Source organism: Lupinus angustifolius, chromosome LG19 (assembly GCF_001865875.1).
Source record: "Lupinus angustifolius cultivar Tanjil chromosome LG19, LupAngTanjil_v1.0, whole genome shotgun sequence".
In the NCBI taxonomy this organism is placed as follows: Eukaryota; Viridiplantae; Streptophyta; class Magnoliopsida; order Fabales; family Fabaceae; genus Lupinus; species Lupinus angustifolius.
Genome location: NC_032027.1, coordinates 14,702,575 through 14,728,924, shown reverse-complemented (window position 1 = coordinate 14,728,924; position 26,350 = coordinate 14,702,575). Strand labels below are relative to the sequence as shown.

Genomic DNA, 26,350 nt, shown 5'->3' with positions numbered 1-26,350 from the left:
GTCTCTGAGGAAGAACTTGTCACTGATGGTGAACAAGTTCTTGTGCCTATTACCATTGAAGGAACAATTTGTAATAGAAGATAATGTTTAGAATATTGTTCCTAGCGATATTCTTGAACATGACAACAATGAGGTTCTCCTTCAAGTTCCTATAGAACAAATTCAACAACTTCAAGAAGTAGAAGTGTCATTAAGGAGATCCACTAAAGAGATGAGAAGTGAAATTCTTGATGATTATATTATATTTCTTCAAGAACATAAGGATGACATTGAGTTAACAAAAGATGATCCATTGAACTTTTGTCAAGCCATGAAAAGTTCTAACTCTCAAAATTGGATCGACGCCATGAAGGATGAGATGAAGTCTATGCATGATAATGACGTTTGGGATCTTGTCGATTTACCTGAAGGTACGAAATCTATTGGTTGCAATTGGATATTTAAAACCAAGAGGGATTTGAAGGGTAATATTGACAGATATAAAGCTCGTCTAGTAGCTAAAGGCTTCACTCAGAAAGAAGACATTGATTAAAAAGAAACATTCTCTCTAATATCTTCAAATGATTCTTTTAGAATAATATTGGCACTAATAGTTCATTTTGATTTAGAGCTACATCATGGGGAAATTTATTTTGTATGTATTCAGATACTGAGAGATCGCTCTCAAGGTATCCTAAGGTTATCAAAAGAAAGCTATATAGAAGAAAGCTATATAGATAAAGTCCTAGACAGATTTGGCATGAAAGACAGTAAACCAGGGGATACCCCTATAGCTAAGGGAGACAAGTTTAGTCTCGAACAGTGTCCCAATAATGACCTCAAAAGATACGAGATGCAAAAGATTCCTTATGCCTCTGCAGTAGGAAGTCTAAGGTATGCTCAAGTTTGCACACGTCTTGAAATAGTAGTTGTTGTGGGAGTTTTGGGCAGATATTTGAGTAATCTTGGAATGCATTATTGGAAGGCATTCAAACGTGTTATGTGTTACTTGAAGAGAACAAAAGATTACATGCTCACTTATCGGAGTCTGATAATTTAGAGACCATTGGGTACTCTGACTCCGATTTTGCTCTATGCCTAGACAGTAGACAATCAACCTCTAGATCTGTGTTTGTATTGGCTAGATGTGCTATCTCTTGGAAGTCTACAAAATAGACGCTCATAGCCCCTTCAACCATGGCTGCAGAGTTCATGGCTTGTTTTGAAACATCAGACCATGGCATATGGTTGTAGAATTTTGTCACTGGTTTACGTGTGGTGATGGTATTGAAAGACCATTGAAAATTTATTGTGACAACAAGTCCGGGTTCTTTACTCCAACAACAATAGGAGTTCTACAAAGTCAAAATTTATTGACATAAAGTTTCTAGTTGTTAAAGAAAATGTTCAAAATGGACAAATTTCTATAGAACATATATGGACAAATTTTATGCTAGCTGATCCACTGACTAAGGGTTTGGTGCCTAAAGTTTTTCACGAGCATGTTGCTCATATGGATATTGTTCCTTAGGATACCTTAGTTTAGTGAGAGTCTATATGTTTTATGTTTTGCTTTGGATAATATATATAGTTTTTATGCATAATAAAGTTGATGTTTATTGTTTTATTTTGAAATTGTGTATTGTAACTATTGTATTGCAATTAAAGACTTTGGATTGAGCTCACTAAAGAATAAAGAAGGACCAGTTGGAAATAGACATGTTTGATATCACATTGCATGAAATTTCCATGTCACTCATCCATATTTGATCTATGTCATTGAGTATATTAATATGTGATCATCATGGTTGAGTCACGCTTGCCTGTGATGAAAGTCGCGTGGTTCCATAGTTGATATATGAGATGAACCAGATTGTATTAAGGAGAAGTCTAAATGTAAATAGCATACGGATGTGCGCATAAAGAACCTCTGATATGATTGTATCAGGAAGATATGAAGCCCGGTGGGAGATTGTTAGAAATTTATAATTTCTAATTAAGGTGGGCATCATATATTTGATACAATGATATCAGCTATTTATTTTGGGGTTACATTACAAGTGATTTAATTAATGACAACATATAAGACTTATAAAACTAATAACAAATATGGGTTTAATGAGTGGATACCCAAACGGTTGGCCTACAAGGAATAATGAGAACCTTATAAGTTAACACATAAGGAACGGTTATGGTCCCCAATATATACCAAATCACAAATAGTTTTCACCTCTCCCCATCAGAGAGAAAATGAATGTCCTAAAAGGAATTAAGGACTTAGTTGAGGAATACCATCATACCAAAACACTCTCAAAAGGTATATCAAATGAGTAGATCAGAGAACGTGAATTCAAATATGACTTTACATCTTGGTTTTATATAATGTGTGAGAATCATAAGATTCAAGATCTTAATATTGATATTTCACCAATAATACCTAACACATGCTACAATACTTAAAAATAACATACTAAACTTGTTTAAATTAACTTCTCATCAATGTATTGTTTTCGTCAGATACGATCAAAACCCAAGTGTCAAATTATTTTTGTGAACATAAATATACAAGGTGTGAAATTTCCAAGTGGCTACAGCTGCAGCTATTAAATCGCATCACATGGTGATACATGCAGATAGCTATGTCTTCCAAAACCTTAGGTTTCTATAAATTGCATGGCATTAAATTCACATTCACAGTGATTCTTTCTATCTATCTCAACTTGAAAGTTGCAGCTGAATCCAAAGGGTATATGAACCCACCACAACATGTGCTTCTGAAAAATGCACCATAAAGAAAAAAATAAATATCTTACCCTTTCAATCATTTATTATTTCATAACGCAGCTTTGTCTTTAGGGAACTTAACAGTGACTTCTAACTGTTATATATGAGTAATAAAGGTTTGATTTTAGAAGCAGCTTTTAATAACACCTTGTTGCATTGCCTTTTCTTTTGTTATGTCAAATATTATAGCTTCAAAGTATATTATAAGTGTCAACAAAACGTTGGTCTAGTAGTGTAAGGTCCAATTAGATTCCTAAGGTCGATGATTCGATTCCTATGAGCAACACTTGTTGGGAGGGGCAATCACGAACCCAAACCTAAAAAAGATTAGTTTGTTACCCAAAAAAGTGGGGATATCTTTGGTAGTACAAAAATATATATATTACAAGGAAGTATCAGCAACTACTGTTTGATGTTTGAATCTGTTTTTCACGTGTGTGCCATAACTTTTTTTTTTCTGTAACAAACATTTATAGCATAGTTTGCTGAGGATTGAGACACATTTGTGCGCATGCACACACAAAAAATAAACAAATAAAAATTTGCCTGAAGCTATTAATATTTATAATCATGAAGCCATGGTGTGTCTGTATGGTATGGTTATAGGTTGAAATATTCTCAAACACAAGGGTTTTTAGAAATAAATTATGAATTTGGTTATTAGCTCATTCGATTTGGTTCCTAACATTACAAAATAAAAACTAGGCAATGACTTTGAACTTCGTGCTTCAAGACCATATAATAAATTGTTTTAAAATTTGGTCAACTGAGTCAATTTTCTTCATGAATTGGTCTAATCAATCAATTTGATCTTTCCAAATCTACAATATTTGACTTTAGTCCTTTTGTCAAAGGCTAAGCGATCATTTTTATCAGGAGCTGGCTTGTTAATGCTCTGCTAGATAAAATTGATTGAAAATTGTGAAAGTGAGAGACTAAAATTGTAATTGTTGTTTTTCTCAAGTTTTTTGCTTTTACAATGTAGAGGAAATAGTAAAGGACATAAGGTATGCATGCAACCATGTATTGATTATTGGAGTAATAACGTGTTCCGGTAGTATGTAGATGAAGGGCTTAAGGAATGAAGTGTAAGAGGTTGTGAGTTCGATTCTCACTCTAACAAATTAAAAAAAAAGTTAGAAGGTTATTTGATGATCAAGGTGAAAAATTGGAATGAAAAATATTAATGGTTCGAGTCTCACCCACAATAAAATACTAACCTATCAACCTTTAATGATTAAAAAACATGTCTTGCTTGTGTATGCATTCTTCATTTCATTCATGAAAGTGAACAATTTTACTTTTGTCAAAGTTGGACTAGATTATTATATGTAGGTGAAACAAAAATGGAAATTTATCATTCAACTAGAAGAATAAGGGACTGCATTTTCTCCCTTACTTTCTTACAGCTTAGAAGTCAAGGTGTTTTGTCTTATCTCAAGATGCTTATTGTAAAGAAGAAGGGTACCCTCCAGAGCCAGAAGCTTATCAGAGAAATAGAATGTGTAAAATGGAATATTAGAATTTGAATAAACATGAAGCCTGTGGAAACAGAAGAGTTATTTACCTTTTTGACCAACAAAAGGGTTTCTTTCCATTCAACAAAAAGTAGTTAGTTAAACCTCAAAAATGGATTTCACTTCCATGAATATTCATAAGGGATATACAATAAATTAATGGAAAATGCATGATATACATATTTGAGAATTACATTACCTCACATGTTTATGAAAATGAAAATATGCATGGCATGCATATTTAAGGACTTTTGGCCTTTGAATAATGTTTTTTTGAACAAATGGTTGTGTAGAACTTATATAAGACACCATATTGCATGTGATTATAATTATTTGTTGTTTTATATTGTATGTCAATTTGTAAAATGAATATATCAAGGCATGCGATTTCAAACCATATTTCACATCAATGAAAACATATCATGTTAATAAAAAAATTAAACAATTATTATTTTTTCTGTTTTTATTTCAATATCATTGTTGTAGAAATGGTTTGGGACAACAAATCTTTATTCGCAGGACACTGTATCCTTTTTCATGGCATACATATGTAAGAGGAATGTTTGGTAATATTCTGCATGAATGACTTCTGTCTTCATTTTCTGTAGGTTAGAAATATATAAACATTCACCATATAAAATCACTAATTATTTATCATAACTTTGTCAATACTAAATTCTTGGACACAAAAATAACTTAACGTTTGTTCTATATCTTTATCTTATTACTGTTGGTATATTAATTATTACCTCTGGAATAAAAAGAGGACCTATAAATGTACTAAAAATCTGAAACCCCATCACATGCCATTCTTGTGTCACATATTGTAGCAATAGAGGTCACCAACCCTACAAATCCCTCTCACCATCTTCAAAACTCTTCCATCAAAATTTGAGTTTGACTACTCTTCTAAGAGAGAAACAAAGAAAGATAGCCATAACATTCTATAATTAACATGACCATCACAAACTCTTGTGTTCTGTTTTTCCTCTTCTTCATATTGCCCCATCCTTTATTTTCTCATGCTGGAATTTATTCAGGTAAAGAAACAATAAAAAGGAAAAAAGAGAAGAAAATGATAAATCTCTTGCTTTTCTCTTTACATCATTTCCCTTGAAACTTATTTTTATGTCAACAATGTTTGCAGGTCCTTCAACACAAATTCTGCATTCTTCCCATGCAAACAGAAACATTTCCATGACAGAATCAGTGAGAGCAGAACATGCAACCTCCACCTCTAGAAATTTTTTGTTGAATGGTATATAACCTTGTAACTATATGTGCACTTTTTTCTATGAGAAAAAAATTTATGTTGCCACTATTATTTATGTTTTATCATTGTCCACTCTTCAAAACAAAAAGTAATACAAATGAATGATAATTTGACTGTGTATAAATTTTTAGACCGACAATACATAAATATTAAACTTTTTTTCAGTTTACGATTATCTTTTTTTGTTCCAACCTTAGATGAAAATGCTGGTTCTTATTTGTATATTCTTTTATAAGTATCAGGTTCATGCACAAAGAGGGATATAAGTATATCACAAAGTACAGGTTCTACATCTGGAATACCACAGTACATTGTGCAAATTGTGAACACTTGTATTTCTGAATGTACCCCTCATGATATTCACCTACACTGTGGTTGGTTTGCATCTGCAAGAATAATAAATCCAAGATTATTCAAAAGGGTCAAGTATGATGATTGTTTGGTTAATGGAGGGAACCATTTAGCTTCTACTCAGATCATTAGGTTCACGTATTCCAATTCATTCATGTACCCTCTTGCTTTTAAGTCTGCCAAATTTTGCTGAGTCCAATGTATAAATCTCAAAAAAGAAGAGAAATTTAGATATAATGTCAAAAATACACAGATTTCCAAAAATAATAAGCTTTATTGTCTAAAACATGTCCACAATCTTGTTGTTATTAACCAGTGAAATTATAGCACTGTGCCATTTCAAATATGATGCATGCACCTTTTTTTTATGAAAATTTTAGAATAGTTATCATATCTATAAATTTCTAGTTAATAAAACGTATTATTTGATTGAAAGGGTATTGATAATCAATTTCTACCCTACTAACAGCATAATAATACACCTTATTAATAAAAAAAATATTGTACATAGTTTATCCAGTATAAAATGATGTAAACAAAATTGGTGTGGTTAAATTTTAATGAGCAATGTTCACCATTTTACTAGTATATTGTGCCTCAGATTATGTCTATTATTGTGTTTTATCATTTTCTATAAAAATATTTTTTAAAATAAATAAAATAATATATATGTCATATTTTTACTGGCTAGAAGAGATAAGTTATCTCCTGATACGAGGAGATATGTTATTTTCTCCTCCAATTCCCTATTTAATAATACACACCTCAAAACTAGTAGTTTTGTTGATATAGGGTTATTACAATTTTAACATAGTTATGATCATGCCCAACTCAAATTTAGATTAATTAGCACTCTTGTGATATCTGAATATCAAGCTATTTATATAATTAAGAAGGGATAATATATGATTTTCTTATGTGTTTCAATTTGATATTCATATAAATACTACTCATACATAAAATGCTAAATAGTGTTATTTTCTCTAAAAAAGAAGGAAAAATAGTTTTTATTTACTTGGTATTGTTTATGGTCCCTTTACAAGTTAGAATTTAGCAGAAATACAATTGTGGGATGATTATGATATTTTTCTTTTTTCATTTCTTCTCTTCCAAAATCAAGTCAAACAAACTTGTGAGTTGGGTTTTGGAAGATAAGAAATGAAAAAGAAAAATTAAGAGTCATCTTACAATTATATTTCTTTCTGTTGGAGCGGAAGACCCAAGGAAAAAATATAATAGAGAAAATGACACTGAGAATTTAATGTGGTTCGACAATTTGCCTACGTCCACAAGTGAAGAGCAACAAGGATTATTCCACTATGATAAAAGAGAACTACAGGTGTTTCACTTCCTTCCCAAAACTTAAGTACACCAAATTTCACTCTCACTCAAGTATTTCTCACACAATTAAAACAAGAGAACAATAAGATAGAATATGCACTAAACTAAGTATTTGGTGTGTCTTACAATGGTGTGAAACACTCCTATTTATAGCCAAAGCTCTTGAAGATTATGTGGTCAAAGGAAAAAAAGGCATTAATGTTGATTTCATCATAGCCACTTCTTTTTACTTGACTAGAAATTATCCATTTCTACAAGATAATCTTTAATCACTTCTTTTTTTATTAACTCAAGAAACTTTTCTTCGTTTATTTTATTTTATCCAATATTCAATAATTTCATATATCTCAAATCATCTAACAATTAGAGTTGATAGGCTAAAGAAAAAGGAATTGCATTTCAAGGTAATACATATTGAGGTCCTCTAATTCAGCAATTGCTCATCGAATTTTCTTATTGATTTATGTGCCCTTGTGTCTTGATTCACGAGCCATTGTAATTACAGCTGTAGGAGAAGTAGCGAGTAAAGTGAAGTACAAAATTCGTGAAATAAAAATAAGCTAAGAGGCATCAATTTTGTGTGGCTCTTCACTCTTGAGTGAAAGACTTGATCAATGGACCACCAAATTAACTTGTAGCATGTTTTAGCTTGGGGAAGTTTCACTTAGGTAAGTTTGCGAATAAGTTATGGAAGAATAATGAATAGAAGAGAAAGACTTTAAAGCCATAAAATATATTTATAAGATGGTTCTTAAGTCATCTTTTTTCCTTTATTCCCTTTTTAAGACCAACTCGCAAATAAATCCTTAGAAAACATCCTTCCCAATGCACACCCCATATAATTTATAAAATGATTTACAATTTAAATAGATTTACATTAATTCAATGACATTCCATTTAATGGAAGTTTTGTAGCATACTCATCATAAAAAAGATGTCGATGAATATCATTTTTTAAAATAGATTCAGTTCATAGTACCATATAAAATTGTGATACATAGTTTTAAAAAGACTTAAAAGATAAAGATTTTAAAATATATTTAGATAAAAAATTATCATAAATAATAAAATCTAGGTTCACATTCCAATATTGAAGAGGAATAGGACAAGAGCTCAATCATCATTTTTTCTATATTTTGTTGTAAGAGTGTGAGTGCAACACAAAATACAAAATAGAGATAAATATTTCATTTTGTAAACTAGAGGATGTGTCATTGTCAACATGAAAAAACTCAAAGATGATGAATGCAATTTCCCCTTATGGAGATTCTTCTCAAGTAATAGAGACAAGTGATTTTTTCCTTTGTATTGTAAGGGTAAAAATGTAATCTCATTTTAAATAAAAAGAATATAAATGTTATTGTTATTGTTTTTCTTTTACTTTTTTCATAGCACTTATGGAGAGGAGTCTCACTCGTTTCCTCTTTGGCCTTAAGTTGTTTTAAAAAATAATTTATTATTTTATTTACAATTGCACCCCATGTAGTATTTCAATTTATGAGCTAATAAAAAAATGTTAATTTCATTTTCATCATTTATTAACAAAGGTTAGGGAAATACTATATTTGCTCTCTCCCCTATGTAAAGACCCATCAAATGAAAGTCTCGTACAACTGCATTTTTTAATCGCTTAAGATATCATTTTATAGCTTATATGAATGTTAGGAATTAAAAAATTCACTCATAATTTTGCTCGTTATTGACCAAACATGGAGAATGGCATAATGAATAACATACAATAGGATACAAATCTTTTCCCAAATGGATATTAAGTTGAGGCACCAATTATAACATTCTTTAAAAGTTTAATAACTTTCTTGAAATTTCTCAAATAGTTAAGAAACTATTGATTAATTTAAAAAATTATGGGACCCCTTTAGTCTCTATGAAAAACTATTATTTAATTCCTTAAAATCACAAATATGGAACATATTATATTTGGATCACTTGAGATTTTTTTATGGACTAAGTTTGTACATGATTTATTTTCTAGTAACTAATCATGTGCTAAAATGAGAGAAAATGATACAAGGACTAAGAATCTCATGTTTAAGATCCAAATGGACTATAAGACTACTTCTTTTAGGGAGCAAAAGTATCAAAATGTTTTTTTCAATGATCAATTTCAATATTTATTCTTTATATTTAATTTTTAAAAGCATTAATAGTTTAATACTATTAAATTAATTGATGGATATATGTTTGTATAACTCAACAAAGCTATAATCCTCTCAAGCATAAAAAGTGTTGTAAGAATAAGATCATCATTTTAAAAGAAAAAAAGGACAAATGTGTACCAAAAAGGCAAATCAATACACAATACTTGCCTACGTATTAAATTAGGAATTCAGTTAAAATATTGATTAAAAAAATACTTAATAATTAAATTTTTAACTTAAATACATTATTTTCAATTAAACCCAATTAATAGTATATAGACTGACATAATTGTCCGAGAGCATATTTGCTCCTATTAAATTATTATTAAAAAATAGAGTAAATACTCATTTTAGTTCCTCATATTTTTTTACTTTACCAGTTTAGTTCTTCAAAAAAGAAAAAAATTTAAAATGGTCCAAAAAATTTAAATGTAGATCAAATTAGTCTATCTTAGGGTCAAATTTGTCTCTACCAACCATTTTAGGTTTTTTCTTTTGTAAAGAACTAAACTAGTAATATCAAAAAATATGAATGACTAAAATAAATATTTACTCTTAAAATTAACCGAATAATGTATGAAATAAGGTCCACAGAATAAATGTATATAATTTATCCATTCAACACAAAAATGAGTTTGATTGGCCTGCTCATGCTAGGAAATGAAATGGCTATGAGATATTTGTTGAGCACAAAGTTTTCAACACAACAACATTATCATCATGTTACCTCTTCTCTTGTACCAAATTCCCATAATAATACTTATGATGGTGCAATTCCAACCAAGGTGGAATTAAGAAACATAAAGAACAAGTGTGTTCAGAATGTGAAAAGCCTTGTTAACACTCTGAAGTTGTCTACTCCACTTGAATCTCTTCATAGAGGCAATTGGGTCAAGCTCATTTGTGGTGCAAGTTTTGAGGTATAATAAGTATAACACCCTAAACACTCTCTAATTACTTTCACTTATTCATACCTCAAAAATGAGTATATCATCTATTTGTGTAGGATGTTGTTGATATCAGAAACCTTAGTCTTGTTTACACTCTTGCTGGAGGTAAGCATTTCCATCATTATAATGTGTATATAATTAAGTCATACAATATCTTCAATCTACCAACAAGGCGTTGGTGTAATGGTGTAAGGCTTCATTGATCCCCAGATAGACCAAAAGGTCAAGTGTTTGATTCCTGAGCGACACCTGTTATAGTGGTGAGAGAGGCAGTCAGTCAAAAGAGATTAGTTCCTTACCTATAGAGTGGTGAGAGAATACCTTGGTTATATAAAAAAAAATATCTTCAATCTAATTGTAGTTACCCGGAACGAGTATATGGTTCAATAGAGGATGCAGTTTGTCATTTTTTACATTAATTTTATGAATCCTTTGTATGACGAGCCCGATACATCGTACGCGGTATGGTGAATTCGATACATGACACATAAGGTAAATGAGAGACTTATATAGCTACTATTCACTTCATGGTTTATATAAAGTGGTGTTGTTCGGGTATCTTTTATCCTTGCACCCAAATCAATCTAGGTTTTGAGAGAGTTTGTTAATGACACTTGATGTGCACTACTTTCCTTGAGTATATATAATTTAGTAATATAGCCAAAATTTTATCATTTGAGTTTTGATTGTTCCTATTTTTTCATTTATGTAAACTTGACCTTATGGAGTTCAGTAAGGAATTTGATGTGGTTTAAATTGGATTATATGGTTGCAGTTGACTGCATTGACTGTGCCGCTGATGCATCGGTAGTCAGCGCTGTGAATGAAGGAATTGAAGCTGCAAGGGATATAGTATGCCTCCGAAGGCCATGGGTGATGATTAGTGTCAATGATGATAAAGATCTTCACTTTCGCAAGGCTGGTAAGAGATTTCTTATTGAGTTTAACTGTTGAATATATTGTCAGCATCATCATAGGTCAACAATCTTGTGATTATCATATGATACTCAAATATGCTGTCATTTTTCATGTATTATATGAAGCATAGATATCATAGCATTTGACTTATCATGATCAAATTTCTACTTTAATATATAGTCTTACATATAAAACTTTTGGAGTGGTTGCACACTTATCCTGTTATTGCAAAGAATCTTCTTTTGTTAACCAATCCTTATGAGTAGTATATTGCATATTTGCTCCACATATTTAGATTTGAATACCTGTAATGTATGATTTTGATTGATTGTGTGGTAAATTCAAAAAAAAAAGTTGTAAGTCTTTTACAGTTTAGCTTCCGGCAGTGGAATAAATCATGATCCAGAAAACTTCGAAATAGAACATATGATGTTCAATTTAGGCCTGGATACAAGTCAAACATTTCCCAAGCTAACTATGTTTACTAAGTGTGCGGCTAGAGGCTATCATTTATGTCAACATTGATCAAGTGGTAGTTTAATCTTTAAAGTATGTGCCTAAGCTTTTTCTTTTAATCCATAATCGTGGCGTTAGGGAAAATGAGCTCAGACGAGTTTTAGTACTGAAAACCGAACATAAGCTGAGCTGAAGAGTCTGTTCTTCTTATACCGGGGTTTTCCTTGCACATCATTATTGTCATATTACTTCATAGTGAATCGGAGACAGGGGCTATCATAGGTGGAATTCCATATCACTATGAAAGCTTGAACATATTTTATGATCATCATATTAAAAACTTTTCTGAAATGCCAAGTTCCCCACACATGATACAAAATTAATCTGTCACCTTTTGGCTAATGAATTTGCAAGTAATGCCTGAACAGAATTTGATCCAGAGGACTGTCCAGAAGACTGTTCAAGGCCTTGCGAAAATGTTTGCCCTGCTAATGCAATATCATTCCAAGGGAAATCGACATTCGGAATTTCATATAATACTGAAGCCCCAAGATTGCCAAAGGTTTTTAACTTTATTTTACCTGAAAGGGTTTGTTTTAAACATATAAGCTATCCTTTTGAAGAAAACTATAACTAAATTGTTTAATTGGCTTGAACACGCAGGATGGAGTCATAACAGAACGATGCTACGGCTGTGGTCGCTGCCTTCCAGTTTGCCCCTATGATAAAATAAGTAGGATATTTTCATGTTCAATTTGAGATTATAAGTTCCTAGCTTTCTCCTAAATACTTATTTCAACTTGCCATTCATCCAGGAGAGGTAACATATATAAGAGATGCTATTGCAACTGCCGATCTCATCAAGAGAAACGATGTTGATGCTATGGAGATACATACAAGCGGGAGGTAACACTAATGATCGAATAGATTATATACACAGTACTACCAAGGACTAAGGAATAACCATAAATGAATCACTGTGTAAATATGTTTCACGATTGCTACGCCGAGAGTTTTATCAATCAAGTAATAAAGGGGTGATTCTCAAAAGGAATGTGATCATTGGGCTTTCTGCGGTGGAGGAACAGGCCACACAGCTTAACCAACTCCTCATAGCTGAACTTTAGTTTATTTATTTTTCATTTGTCAAAGCAAAGGGATTTGGAACCATTCAGCAGACTTTATGAATAGAACAAACCTCAGTTTTCAATAATTGGTTGATATCTCTAAATCCTTTTCAATGTGATTTATGATCCTTCTACAGGCAAAGTACAATGTTCGAAGAACTCTGGTGTGCTCTAGGAGATTCAGTAGGAAATTTGAGGCTAATAGCAGTAAGTAGTGCCTCCAACCTGTTCTAATGTTTAAAGGGTCCAAGCAATACATTTTAATAAATGCTTAGCCTTAAGGTTATTTCCTTCTGAATTAAGAATTTTACTATGGAAATGATCCAGGTTAGCTTACCGAATGATCGAGATTCAACAATATCGTGTATGAACAAATTATTCTCTATTATGAAACCCAATCTTCAAAGCTTCAACTTATGGCAGGTGAGCCCTTTTTTCGCATTGATCAATAGTTTGAAAATTAATTTTTTTTCAGAAGCTAAACTTTATTTCATGTTTCTTATAACAAATCCAACTCTCTGATATATAAAATTAAGTTGGATGGCCGTCCGATGAGTGGAGATATCGGGAGAGGAGCAACAAAGGAATCAATTGCCTTCGCTGTTCAATTGGCTAAAGCAAAAGAAAGACCTCCAGGTTTGTATTCACAATTCAACATATGGTCCTTCAAATCCTTCAAGGTTTATCTATTAATGTTTCACTCCCTTAACATTATAGGTTTTCTTCAACTGGCTGGTGGAACTAATGCTCATACAATTGATGGATTGAAGAAAGAGGGACTTTTTCAAACAACATCTATTGCTAGTAATGTTGCTTACTTTGTTACTTTGTTTCTCCTCTTGTTACTCACTATTTTTCTGTCATTGCATCATATTATAAGCCTTATTTTTAGTTAACTTTTTCTGTGAGTACTCAGATGGTGAAACTTCAACAATTAGCTCATCTAATTCATCACATGCTTTAATTGGAGGTATAGCTTACGGTGGCTACGCACGAAAGGTAACATATATTATAACATTTAGTAAACATGTCAGAATAGAACGAAACATATAATATGTTATGTTCTAGTTGGTGTATTTTATGAATAGAGCAGAATAGAACATCGAATTTAAAAACTTTGGTTGTACCAAAAGTAGTGGAACCAAAGACAGCATAATAGTTTATCATGTTCGAACTGCATCCCAAACACTACCATAACTTATGATAATCATTTTTTCAGATTGTTGGTAGGGTATTGAGATCCATGCAGTCTCAACATGGTGGAGCTGCTCCAATTGAGGATCACCCAGAGCATCTCTTAATGGCTCTTAAGGAAGCACTTTCTTTGGTTGGACCTGTTAAATGTCTACAACCCATGGCTGCTCCACAATCACAATCACACATGGTTTGAACTATAATGTCATAGGGACAAAAGCAAATCAAATTCAAAATGGTGCAAGTTTGACTTAGAAACCACCATTTTTTTAATAGAAAAAATATAAACCTCAAGCCTGCATATCAGAAACAAAAAAGATTAAGCATCTAGGGGATTGAGTTGTTAATGTTAATATTTCAGCCTTCAAATTCAGTGTTTTAGTCTAGTTTCTCCTTTTTTATTTTTCATATATTCTTCCCATGTGTTCTCCTGAATTGCAAATCAGTGTTGGGGTATGTGATAAACATTGTGCTCCCTGTAAAATCTGAGAATAATCATAACACATCATAAAGATATAATTAAATTATTATATAACAACAACTCATATTTAATCTGATTAGGTAAGATTAGCTGCATCGATCGGAGACTGTTATAATGTTTTATCGTGCATATGTTTAAAAAATGATATCTCCAATTTCATAGACCATATGGGTGCTTACTTGAAAATTATCTATAAAAAACTTAAAAATGCATACAATTTATTTAAGCTCTTGTCTATTACCCCCTCTTCAATCCTTATAACAAAGACACCATAATAAATTTGACTTAAAGGTGAAGGCAGCAACAACCTTTGAGGCCATAGCTGTACTGGATTGATTTTGTTGGCTCAACATACTTTCGTTCCCTACTATTGAAGTCAACCAAAGTTCCACTAATTATCATTTATCAGCCACCAAATTTTTTATAAAGAAATAATGTATTAAACTGAGCATAAGGGGTGCTCAACCAATACAAAGAAATATCAACTGGTGATCTTTTTGGTAGCTAAAGAAATACAGAGTTTTGATTCAGACACCAATCTGCAAACCAATAGTTTGAAAATTAATTTTTTTTCAGAAGCTAAACTTTATTTCATGTTTCTTATAACAAATCCAACTCTCTGATATATAAAATTAAGTTGGATGGCCGTCCGATGAGTGGAGATATCGGGAGAGGAGCAACAAAGGAATCAATTGCCTTCGCTGTTCAATTGGCTAAAGCAAAAGAAAGACCTCCAGGTTTGTATTCACAATTCAACATATGGTCCTTCAAATCCTTCAAGGTTTATCTATTAATGTTTCACTCCCTTAACATTATAGGTTTTCTTCAACTGGCTGGTGGAACTAATGCTCATACAATTGATGGATTGAAGAAAGAGGGACTTTTTCAAACAACATCTATTGCTAGTAATGTTGCTTACTTTGTTACTTTGTTTCTCCTCTTGTTACTCACTATTTTTCTGTCATTGCATCATATTATAAGCCTTATTTTTAGTTAACTTTTTCTGTGAGTACTCAGATGGTGAAACTTCAACAATTAGCTCATCTAATTCATCACATGCTTTAATTGGAGGTATAGCTTACGGTGGCTACGCACGAAAGGTAACATATATTATAACATTTAGTAAACATGTCAGAATAGAACGAAACATATAATATGTTATGTTCTAGTTGGTGTATTTTATGAATAGAGCAGAATAGAACATCGAATTTAAAAACTTTGGTTGTACCAAAAGTAGTGGAACCAAAGACAGCATAATAGTTTATCATGTTCGAACTGCATCCCAAACACTACCATAACTTATGATAATCATTTTTTCAGATTGTTGGTAGGGTATTGAGATCCATGCAGTCTCAACATGGTGGAGCTGCTCCAATTGAGGATCACCCAGAGCATCTCTTAATGGCTCTTAAGGAAGCACTTTCTTTGGTTGGACCTGTTAAATGTCTACAACCCATGGCTGCTCCACAATCACAATCACACATGGTTTGAACTATAATGTCATAGGGACAAAAGCAAATCAAATTCAAAATGGTGCAAGTTTGACTTAGAAACCACCATTTTTTTAATAGAAAAAATATAAACCTCAAGCCTGCATATCAGAAACAAAAAAGATTAAGCATCTAGGGGATTGAGTTGTTAATGTTAATATTTCAGCCTTCAAATTCAGTGTTTTAGTCTAGTTTCTCCTTTTTTATTTTTCATATATTCTTCCCATGTGTTCTCCTGAATTGCAAATCAGTGTTGGGGTATGTGATAAACATTGTGCTCCCTGTAAAATCTGAGAATAATCATAACACATCATAAAGATATAATTAAATTATTATATAACAACAACTCATATTTAATCTGATTAGGTAAGATTAGCTGCATCGATCGGAGACTGTTATAATGTTTTATCGTGCATATGTTTAAAAAATGATATCTCCAATTTCATAGACCATATGGGTGCTTACTTGAAAATTATCTATAAAAAACTTAAAAATGCATACAATTTATTTAAGCTCTTGTCTATTACCCCCTCTTCAATCCTTATAACAAAGACACCATAATAAATTTGACTTAAAGGTGAAGGCAGCAACAACCTTTGAGGCCATAGCTGTACTGGATTGATTTTGTTGGCTCAACATACTTTCGTTCCCTACTATTGAAGTCAACCAAAGTTCCACTAATTATCATTTATCAGCCACCAAATTTTTTATAAAGAAATAATGTATTAAACTGAGCATAAGGGGTGCTCAACCAATACAAAGAAATATCAACTGGTGATCTTTTTGGTAGCTAAAGAAATACAGAGTTTTGATTCAGACACCAATCTGCAAACGTTAAAGAATTTTTATTTACAAAAGAGGTGAACCAAATCCAAGATCTAGTTTGGATTAAATGAAAAAGGTGAATATAACTATGCTCATTCTCCAAGAAAATCACTTCATTTCTCATAACTCAAACTAACCAAACAACACAAACTACAACATTCTCCAAACTTGTGCGCCTCTACCTCTTTCAAGAGAACCATAAAGATTGAAGAACTCAAGAATTGTTGAAGGGAAAGTAATTGGAATTTGTAAAAAGGGTAAAAACCGTCCCACACACTTGAAACAAGTTCGCTAGAAATGAATAAGTGATAAAATGATTCCACATGATTTTTGCATAAAGTGTATATCAAATCATCTATTATCACTATAATATTCCTATTAAACAACTCATCCTTTGACAGAAACCTTTTTCTAAGGAGTTTCTAGACAAAACAACCGATATTTGAAGACACACAATTAATCCAACAATTTTTTAAAACTTTACCTAAACAAGATTGTTGTTGATTCACTGAGCCAAGTAAGTAGATTTAACCACATAGTTCTCCTTTTTGCATTAATGGTTCTCAATCAAGACATCAACCACCCAATTAACGTCTTCCTTTCAACATTCAACTATATAAATATAAAACTAAGTAGTTTCATTATATATGATTTAGTGAAAGAATGGAAGTAGTGAATAAAAAACAATCACTTAGATTTTTTAATAGGCGAATGTTTCTTTTTCTTTTCTTAAGGAGAGGGGAGAGAGTGTAGTCTCTAGTGTTTGAAATCATACGTTCATGTTTTATGTCTCATAAGGAGTGGGAGGCCATGATCTAAAACTTAAGGGGTGTGGCTATTTTAATTACAACTTATGATTAAAAACAGAAGATGTTCAAAAATGTAACTAAAGTGTGATGTTTTCCTTTTTTAAACTCATCCATTATTGTCCATTACTGAATCATGAGTAAAAGTTTCACTTATTTCATTTTTAGCGTAAATCATTTTATTACCTATAAGAAATTAATCTTTAATTTTGTTAAGTAATCTTATTTTTTATTATATTTATTGTTGTAAACGATTTATGTTTAAGATAAGATGAATGATCTCACATTGATTCACTGAATATTCCCAATTTTGGGACAGATCATGCTATTTCATAGCCTTTCATGTGGGTCAGAGAAGAAAAATAAGGTTTGAAGCTAGAAATACATCATTTTTTTATAATAAAAAACATCAAATTTATTAACAGTCTCATTATTAAGTGTTAAATAAATAAATTATATATAATACGTTCCATAAATCTACATACTAACAATTAGTGTTTAATAAATGTCTGTCTTTAATAAAAGGTCGGACTTTAAGAGTATAGTTTTTCCATTTAGTTTTAAGAATAAATTTATTTTATCAATAAAAATACAAGTATAATTATATATGATTTTTTCTTTGTTTTTGATATCACTTTCCTCTCGAATATCGAAAGATGAGTCATATTCTTTTAATAAAAGGGTAGGTGTCATTCTAAAGAATAATAATAATATAAGATGGAGGTGTGATACTGAAATAGCTACCTAACTCCAACCAAGCCACCTTGTTTTTCTTTTGTTAACAAACAAACCAACCCAACACCCATTCATTCATACTCTTGCTTGGACCTAACTACCACACACCCCACGTGATTCTCCCTCTCATTATATAAACCACCTTCTCTCCACACTTCCTTCACTTCCCTCTCTCTCTCTCTCTAACACGTAACCACCAACACCTAACTCTCTCTCTCTCTCTCTCTCTCTCTCTTCACGTACGCGATCTTACATCTCTTCATTCTCATTTCCTTATTTAATCTTCAACTTCCATCAGATCTTATGCTTTCTTTTCATTGTTTGGATTTCAAGTTTCATGGATCTTACTACTTTTGTTGTTGTTGTTGTTTCATTGCAATGAAGTTGATCTACTTGTTGATGCCTTTCAATTTTTCAGCTCCTTTTCAATTTCAAATTTAATAATCTATTACTGCGTTACTTTTCTTGTGGTGATTTGTTTTCTAGAGTCAGCAATGGATTATTCTATTGAAGTACTGAATTCTGGTTTCCTTGGATTTGAGTGTGGTTAATAATTACATAATTATCTTATCGATATACTCTACATGACAGGTTTTTCATATAGTTCTGACGAATTACGTACACAAGTGTGAAACCACATATCTTATCGCGTATTAGGTAACTATTGTGATGTTGTTGTCTTCATTTTGAAGTTACACAGATTTCAAATTCCTGCTTGCTTCTGATTGAATTTACAGTACAGAGATTTCAAATCCTGCTATATTTGAACATGATAACTTCATGCCTCATATTTTTGGCTTCTCTCGCATTATGAATGTGCTTGATAAACTCTGTTTTATCACATCGCTAATTTAATTATTGCTTTTTATTTCATCCTTTGATGTTTGGATAGTTTTCTATTGAGTGAATGTTGCTAAGGAATCTAGACCCGATGTTTTGGTTTGACAACTGTTTTATTGTTTGTTGGTTTCCCATTCCTAAGGCATAGAGCCACTTGGTGTATGGTTAGGAATTAAGCATATTAGGAGAAGAATATTAATCTCTATATCTGTGATTTCAAGTGATTAGAGAATGTGATATATTTTTCTTATGAACGAAAAAATATTTTATATGGAACTAATGTTGGGATATAAGAGATGAGATTGATGCTTTTGAATTACTGCATATATTATATAAGATAGAGTTAAGAATGAATGCATTATGAGAAAGTGGAAGTATATTTTATTGTAGAAAACATGGTTGAATTGTATCTTAGATAATTTGGATACATATGGAGGAGACCATTAAAAACTACATTAAAAAGAACATACCAAATGTAGATTAGTCCCTTTCCAATGGCAAACAGAAACTAAAAAAAATGATAGGCAATTGCAAAATAATTAGGAAAAATTTATAAATTAGTGTTTTATGAAATAGTTGTGTATAAGTTTAATCAATGAATTATACTCCACTAATAGATTAAGCATTCATTGCTATTTTTGTTACTTTATAATTTTGGGAGGAATACACTTACTCAAAGAGTAAGTTAAAAAGATTTACTCTATTTGAATTATTGATTAAATTTAAATTATTAGATTTTTATAAAATTGATAGATAATATGAAGAATAAGTTTTTTGGGAGTAAATGAATTTCATCTCTATAACTTTATGTTACTTTTGAAATATGACTTTTGATAAGGTAATACCCTAAACACCCCTTTATACTATCTTTGTGGAATATAGAAAGTAACGCTCTACTTTGTCATCAGATCTATCGGTTTCTTCGTCATGGCTACTGGACAACTGTTCTCCCGTACTACACAAGCCCTGTTTTACAACTACAAGCAACTTCCCATCCAACGGATGCTTGATTTTGACTTCCTTTGCGGTGTGTATCAGCTTTATCAATTCAACATTCTTCCAATTTTGTATTAATCTTTGCTTATAATAATATTAATGGAGCTCCAATTTTGTATTCGTAGGTAGAGAAACACCATCAGTTGCTGGAATAATTAATCCTGGTTCTGAGGGATTTCAGAAGCTCTTTTTTGGTCAGGAGGAAATTGCAATCCCAGTTCATGCTACGTATGTGTTGCTCATTCTTATCATACATAAACTGTCAGTTTCTTAATTTTAGTTTGGATTTGGTACTTGTAGTTGAGAGGTCCATTTTAGTGGTCTCCTTCCTATGCCATTGAATACAAATTAACCGAGCTGTAGTGAATAACATTCTTGTTTGTGTGAATATAATATGTTGACTTATTTTGCAGCATTGAAGCAGCTTGTGCTGCACATCCTACTGCTGATGTGTTTATCAATTTTGCATCATTTAGAAGGTCGGTAAATTTTTTACCTCTTGTATTGAGTCTTCGGCATCTTACTGCACATTACACGAGTATAATGAAAAAAAAAATCTCATTAACATGCAGTGCTGCCGCATCATCCATGACTGCTTTGAAGCAGCCAACAATTAGAGTTGTTGCTATTATTGCTGAAGGAGTACCTGAGTCAGACACTAAGCAATTGATTGCATATGCCCGGTCAAACAATAAGGTGAGAATTGAAATGGAAATTGAAATAAAATCAACTTAATAGCCAAATAGACATGGAAAAGCTTATTTTAGTGCTCATGATTTCGTAGGTTGTTATTGGCCCAGCCACAGTTGGTGGAATTCAAGCTGGTGCTTTCAAGATTGGTGACACAGCTGGAACAATCGACAATATAATTCAATGCAAGCTCTACAGGCCTGGATCTGTTGGATTTGTTTCTAAATCTGTATGCTGTTACTCATTTTCCTGTTTATGTTGCTGTCATCTTTCTCATATTGACATTAGACTTTTTTTTATCTAGTACCACTAGGAAGTTTCTATTAAGCTTGATGTGCTTTTGTGTTAAGGAGGTGCGGAATGTGTTCAAAATGTTTGCAAATGCATGCATTCTCCTTTTAGATAAGCTATTTTCTTTATTCATTTCTGTCTTTTAAGTCCACCCATAGGAAGAATCCTATACTAGGAACTAATTGGATAACCATTGCAAGGTTTGAGATGACCCAAAAAGAACTGTAAACTTTTAAAAGCCTTGGGTAATGAGCATTTAATTAATAAGAACTGATTGTTTTTTGTAATGGATAGTTGTTATTCCGAAAAGGAGAATCATGTCTTTTACCCATAATCCTCATCCTGTAGTATGAGCGACCCAGTAGACCATCCCTGTGGGGATGATGAAGAGAAAGTTCCTTTCGGTAGGAAAAACCCACAACTCCTTGGGAATCATAGGAGAGATGACTACGGATTATGTCATTTGCTTGTTTATACTTGTCCATTATGGCTTAGTTCATCTAAAATCTTGAATAGTAGTATAGTCTTTGGGATTTTTTTTGGGTCCCTTAATCTTCTTACAACTTACAAGCTTATTGAGTAGGTTCAGTATGTGAAGATACTAGATAGTAAAAATATTTGCATGTGCTACAGGAGAAATTAGAGTGGTTATTTATGTTGCAATTTGTGAAGGTCACGTCATCATCTTTCAGTCATTATACTAAACTCGATCTGATTGTAGATATCACTACAGAAGTTCTGTGCAGCTTAGTATAGCATAGTTTACTCGATAAGGTTTGCTCCCAATTCCTAAATATTGATGCCTCCTTTAGCTAATATGACATGTTTACATGAAATTGCTTTTAGGCAATGTGAAAGTACCAAATGGTGGTTTACAGTGATTGGGCATTTGTGCTTTATTTCTTTTAGTATGATAATATGTACATCAATTGTTTTAAGAGAAAGCAACGTTTTGAATTGAAGGGTGGGATGTCCAATGAATTATACAACACCATTGCCCGTGTGACTGATGGGATTTATGAAGGTACTACCAAGTATATATGCTGATTTTATCTTTTCTGTTTTTGTTAGTGCTAGTGTTGAGTTATATCTGGTTTTGATATAGGCATTGCCATTGGAGGAGATGTTTTCCCAGGTTCCACACTTTCTGACCATGTTTTACGGTTTAACAACATACCACAGGTAATTTTTTGTTTTCATCTTGGAGAACTACATAATGTATTTGCAACACATAACTAGCTGGCTAGAATAGAGTATATCAGTTTTTTGGTCAATGACCAGTCTGGATTTACATTAAACCCCAGGTTAAAATGATCGTAGTACTCGGAGAACTTGGTGGGCGCGATGAGTATTCCTTAGTGGAAGCTCTAAAACAAGGGAAAGTGACAAAACCAGTTGTTGCCTGGGTTAGTGGAACCTGTGCACGACTCTTCAAATCTGAAGTGCAATTTGGTCATGCTGTATGTCACTACTCCATTTTCTTTGACCGAGTTCTCAATTAAAGCATTCATAATAATAGAACAGCATTATTAATGTCCACTGGCACTTGCATAAATCAGGGAGCTAAGAGTGGTGGTGAGCTGGAGTCTGCTCAGGCAAAGAACCAGGCACTAAAGGATGCTGGAGCTGCTGTTCCCACTTCATACGAAGCTTTTGAAGCTTCAATTAAGGAAACATTTGACAAATTGGTTAGTTAGTGTGTATCTCGAAATTTTCTGTATCTCTGATTGAGTTTTCTATTCTCTCTCATTCCCTTGAAGTGGACAATGTTCAAAGAAAATCCTTTTTCTCATTTCCTCAGTAAGCTATAGCCTATAATATATTAGTTGGGTTAACTTGTGTTAGGTTGAAGAAGGGAAGATCACATCAGTGAAGGAATTTACTCCTCCACCGATCCCTGAGGACCTTAACATTGCAATTAAGAGTGGAAAAGTCCGTGCTCCAACTCACATTATATCCACCATTTCAGATGACAGAGGTATTTTTGGATAAACTGATTTGTAATGTAGAGCTGTCTTTCTTTGTGGCCTAGACTCTAAAATTTGATAGTTAAACTGAATTTTTCTTCCAATATTTTCTGAAGGCGAGGAGCCATGTTATGCCGGTGTGCCTATGTCTTCCATTATCGAAAAGGGTTATGGTGTGGGTGATGTTATCTCTCTTTTGTGGTTTAAACGCAGCCTTCCTCGTTACTGTACTCAATTTATTGAGGTTAGCTTTTCTTAAATATTTTTGTCCTTTACTTTCTTTGCAAGTGTATTTGTTAGGATCCAATTGCAAGGTGAGACTTAAGTCAAGCATGGAAGTATGAGATTCCGATGTGGGGTTTATATGGTTTTGGTATCTCCCACTACAATAGCTAGCTTTTGTGGTCATGTTGTATGGTTGTCCCAATGTTCATATCAAACTGGTGGCCTACAATAGCTAGCTTTTGTGGTCAGTTGGCCCTTGGGCTTTCCCACTACAATGACTAGCTTTTGTCTTGTGGTTCTCTCAACATTTGTATCACTATCAATGTCTTGAGTGTGTGAAACTGGCCTATATTTAAACTGTTTAGATAGTTTTCTTCAACAACGATAAAACCTGTTAGGTAGGTCCTTTGCTGCCAGTTTCCCATTTATATCTCTTTCCAAAGCAAACTATTTGTATCATATCCTTGCTTCTATCTTGCTGATACATGACATTGGTTAGATATGCATCATGCTATGTGCCGACCATGGTCCTTGTGTCTCCGGTGCTCACAATACTATTGTCACAGCAAGGGCTGGGAAGGACCTAGTTTCCAGTCTAGTATCAGGTAAATATATGCCTTCAGTCTGTCTACTGCTTGAGTAGCCTTCGTATTTGACAGAATAACCAAACATGTGCACTTATAATGCCATAAAATTGTTGGCAATAATGAGCTCCTGTAACAGGATTGCTTACAATTGGTCCACGATTTGGGGGTGCCATCGATGATGCTGCTCGCTACTTCAAGGATGCTCGTGACAGGGTATGATTAATAGACTTTCCAGTGGAGCTGGTTGGAACTAGAATTTTAGGGATGAAAATGTTAAAGTGACAAAAAAATATTTTATAGAAATAAAATTAAATAAGGGGAATTTTAAAATTTTAAACTCCTTCCCCATCACCATCCTTAAAAAAACAATCACCGTGCACAACATCTTTTATCGTCCAACAACATTCACTACAATTCTTAACATATGGTACTATACTTTGTCTTGCCACAGGGTCTTACACCTTATGAGTTTGTTGAAAGTATGAAGAAGAAGGGCATTCGTGTGCCAGGAATAGGGCACAGGTAACTGTTTATTTACTATGTAATAGTTATGTTGTTTCTACAGTGTTACTATTGCTATAAAATCTAGTTTTTGCCAATGAGAGTTGGTTCTATTAGTAGGATAACTGTGTCAACTATAAGGTCTTGGGTTCATCTTGTTAGCGGTCTTTTATTGGTTGATCATCTATAAGTACCACTATAGGCCTTGAAGTGTATCCCATACACTACCTTCGAAATGTGGCAACCCTTCCCCACAAACATGGTTAGATAGTTATAAACATCTGAAGCTTGGTTTTGCTTTGTGTAAAAGGATCAAGAATAGGGACAACAAAGATAAGAGAGTTGAGCTGCTACAGAAGTTTGCAAGCACACATTTTCCTTCAGTGAAATACATGGAATATGCTGTTGAAGTTGAAACCTACACTTTGACAAAGGCAAATAATCTAGTTCTTAATGTTGATGGTGCAATTGGATCCCTTTTCTTGGATCTTCTCGCAGGTAGTGGAATGTTCACCAAGCAAGAGATTGATGAAATTGTGGAGATTGGCTATCTAAATGGGCTCTTTGTGCTAGCACGCTCCATTGGTCTAATTGGGTAAGTTTAATTTTTTATACATCTTTATCATGAAGAACACTTTTTTACATTATTGTAGTTTTGGACCTTAGTGGCCTCTTTTTATCCACAATTCTTTTGTGGTTCAAAGGGTTCCTAGTGGGTCTCACTTTTACTGATTGTGCTTGTTGGTTGGTGACCAAGTGTTATCTTTTTTTCTTGTTAATCAATTAAGCTCAGAATTTGAATCCACCTTCAAAATGATAAATAAAAACACACCATATGGCTTAATCTCATTCATTGCCTCATTTAAAATTTCAGGCACACCTTTGACCAAAAGAGATTGAAGCAACCACTGTACCGCCACCCATGGGAAGATGTTCTCTACACAAAGTGAGAGGGTTTTTTTTGTATGGCTTCAAAAACATCATCATGCTTCAAATTAGCAATCTTGAGTCTGAAATATGCGAAAATGATTTTTTATAGTTGTTAGATTAGTGTTGTATGATCTGATGACCATCCTTTTTTTCTATTCTTAAGTTGTATTAAAATTTGTTAAGAAATAACTGTCAATTTAAAAATTTTACTCGTGATTCCTATCTTTGTTGTGTGGAGGCTTCAAAGGGAGAGGTGATTGAGAAAGTTGGTCCAGAGTTGAGGCTCACACTTACTGAGATTTAAAAATATGATAACTTTATGTGGTGTAACCATTACGTTAAAGCCCAATTCAAATATATAAGGTCCTGGCCAATTTTGGCATACAACCCTCATCCTCTATCAGTATAAAGTTTTTGTTCCTTTAAATAGAAATCTAATTTAGGAGTTACCTTCCAACTAAACTTGTAACTTAAAGTAATAAAATTGGTTTTAATAAGAGTTTAATTTCTATGCAATAATGGTGAAATAGTTTTTTAGTTAACATATTAACCGTATAAAAAATTATGTGGTCAATATATAAATATTAAACTATTTCTATAAAAAGCAAAGTAACATTCTCATTACTCTCTTGCACCACAAAAATATGCTCAAGTGTGGTGTATTTAAGGGTGGAAACAGGTCAGGTCGCCTATTAGGGGCTTATTACTTGACCTATAATAGGTCAGATCAAGTCAGGCTTTTTTGTTAAGAGATCAAACTCAGACTTTTTAAAAAGCCTATTTAGCTTAACAGGTCAGACTTTAGGTCATCTAAAAGGCCTATTAAGCCTAACAGGTCGGCCTATTTAGTTATATTATATAACAATGCTGAAATTATACTATTTTAATATAAGTAATATTATTATATATGTAATTTTAATATAAATACAAAAATATA

General features: G+C 32.6%; 4 protein-coding genes across 9 annotated transcripts; all 4 read left to right on the top strand.

Annotated features, from left to right (window-relative positions):
- On the top strand, positions 5,007-6,097 carry LOC109333642 (TPD1 protein homolog 1-like). Its single transcript, XM_019569171.1, has 3 exons — positions 5,007-5,320; positions 5,428-5,538; positions 5,796-6,097. Exons 1-3 carry the CDS (start codon positions 5,236-5,238, stop codon positions 6,095-6,097), a joined length of 498 nt encoding a protein of 165 aa, XP_019424716.1. The 5' UTR covers positions 5,007-5,235.
- LOC109333641 lies at positions 10,030-14,474 on the top strand. 3 transcript variants are annotated; one of them, XR_002106036.1, is made up of 12 exons: positions 10,030-10,324; positions 10,411-10,459; positions 11,130-11,276; positions 12,157-12,290; positions 12,392-12,461; positions 12,544-12,634; positions 12,993-13,062; positions 13,183-13,278; positions 13,392-13,491; positions 13,573-13,659; positions 13,765-13,854; positions 14,075-14,116. XR_002106036.1 is itself a non-coding variant. In XM_019569169.1 (12 exons), exons 1-12 carry the CDS (start codon positions 10,034-10,036, stop codon positions 14,243-14,245), a joined length of 1,389 nt encoding a protein of 462 aa, XP_019424714.1. In that variant the 5' UTR covers positions 10,030-10,033; the 3' UTR covers positions 14,246-14,474. The 3 variants fall into 3 exon arrangements, 2 of the variants coding, with proteins under 2 accessions (XP_019424714.1, XP_019424715.1); XM_019569169.1 differs by having other exon boundaries at positions 13,772-13,854; positions 14,075-14,474; XM_019569170.1 differs by lacking the exon at positions 14,075-14,116 and having other exon boundaries at positions 13,573-13,663; positions 13,696-13,794.
- Positions 15,098-16,076, top strand: LOC109333832. 2 transcript variants are annotated; one of them, XR_002106052.1, is made up of 4 exons: positions 15,098-15,267; positions 15,349-15,435; positions 15,541-15,630; positions 15,851-16,076. XR_002106052.1 is itself a non-coding variant. In XM_019569408.1 (4 exons), exons 1-4 carry the CDS (start codon positions 15,183-15,185, stop codon positions 16,019-16,021), a joined length of 426 nt encoding a protein of 141 aa, XP_019424953.1. In that variant the 5' UTR covers positions 15,099-15,182; the 3' UTR covers positions 16,022-16,076. The 2 variants fall into 2 exon arrangements, 1 of the variants encoding a protein (XP_019424953.1); XM_019569408.1 differs by having other exon boundaries at positions 15,099-15,267; positions 15,548-15,630.
- Positions 18,474-25,635, top strand: LOC109334173 (ATP-citrate synthase beta chain protein 1). Of its 3 annotated transcripts, none has more exons than XM_019569771.1 (17): positions 18,474-18,575; positions 20,135-20,253; positions 20,348-20,450; positions 20,636-20,701; positions 20,795-20,918; positions 21,007-21,141; positions 22,167-22,227; positions 22,309-22,385; positions 22,508-22,663; positions 22,763-22,891; positions 23,049-23,181; positions 23,287-23,414; positions 23,895-24,000; positions 24,119-24,195; positions 24,434-24,504; positions 24,794-25,078; positions 25,358-25,635. In XM_019569771.1, the coding sequence occupies exons 2-17, from the start codon at positions 20,154-20,156 to the stop codon at positions 25,431-25,433; spliced, it is 1,827 nt and encodes a 608-aa protein (XP_019425316.1). In that variant the 5' UTR covers positions 18,474-18,575; positions 20,135-20,153; the 3' UTR covers positions 25,434-25,635. The 3 variants fall into 3 exon arrangements, with proteins under 3 accessions (XP_019425316.1, XP_019425315.1, XP_019425314.1); XM_019569770.1 differs by having other exon boundaries at positions 18,492-18,625; XM_019569769.1 differs by lacking the exon at positions 18,474-18,575 and adding an exon at positions 18,972-19,043.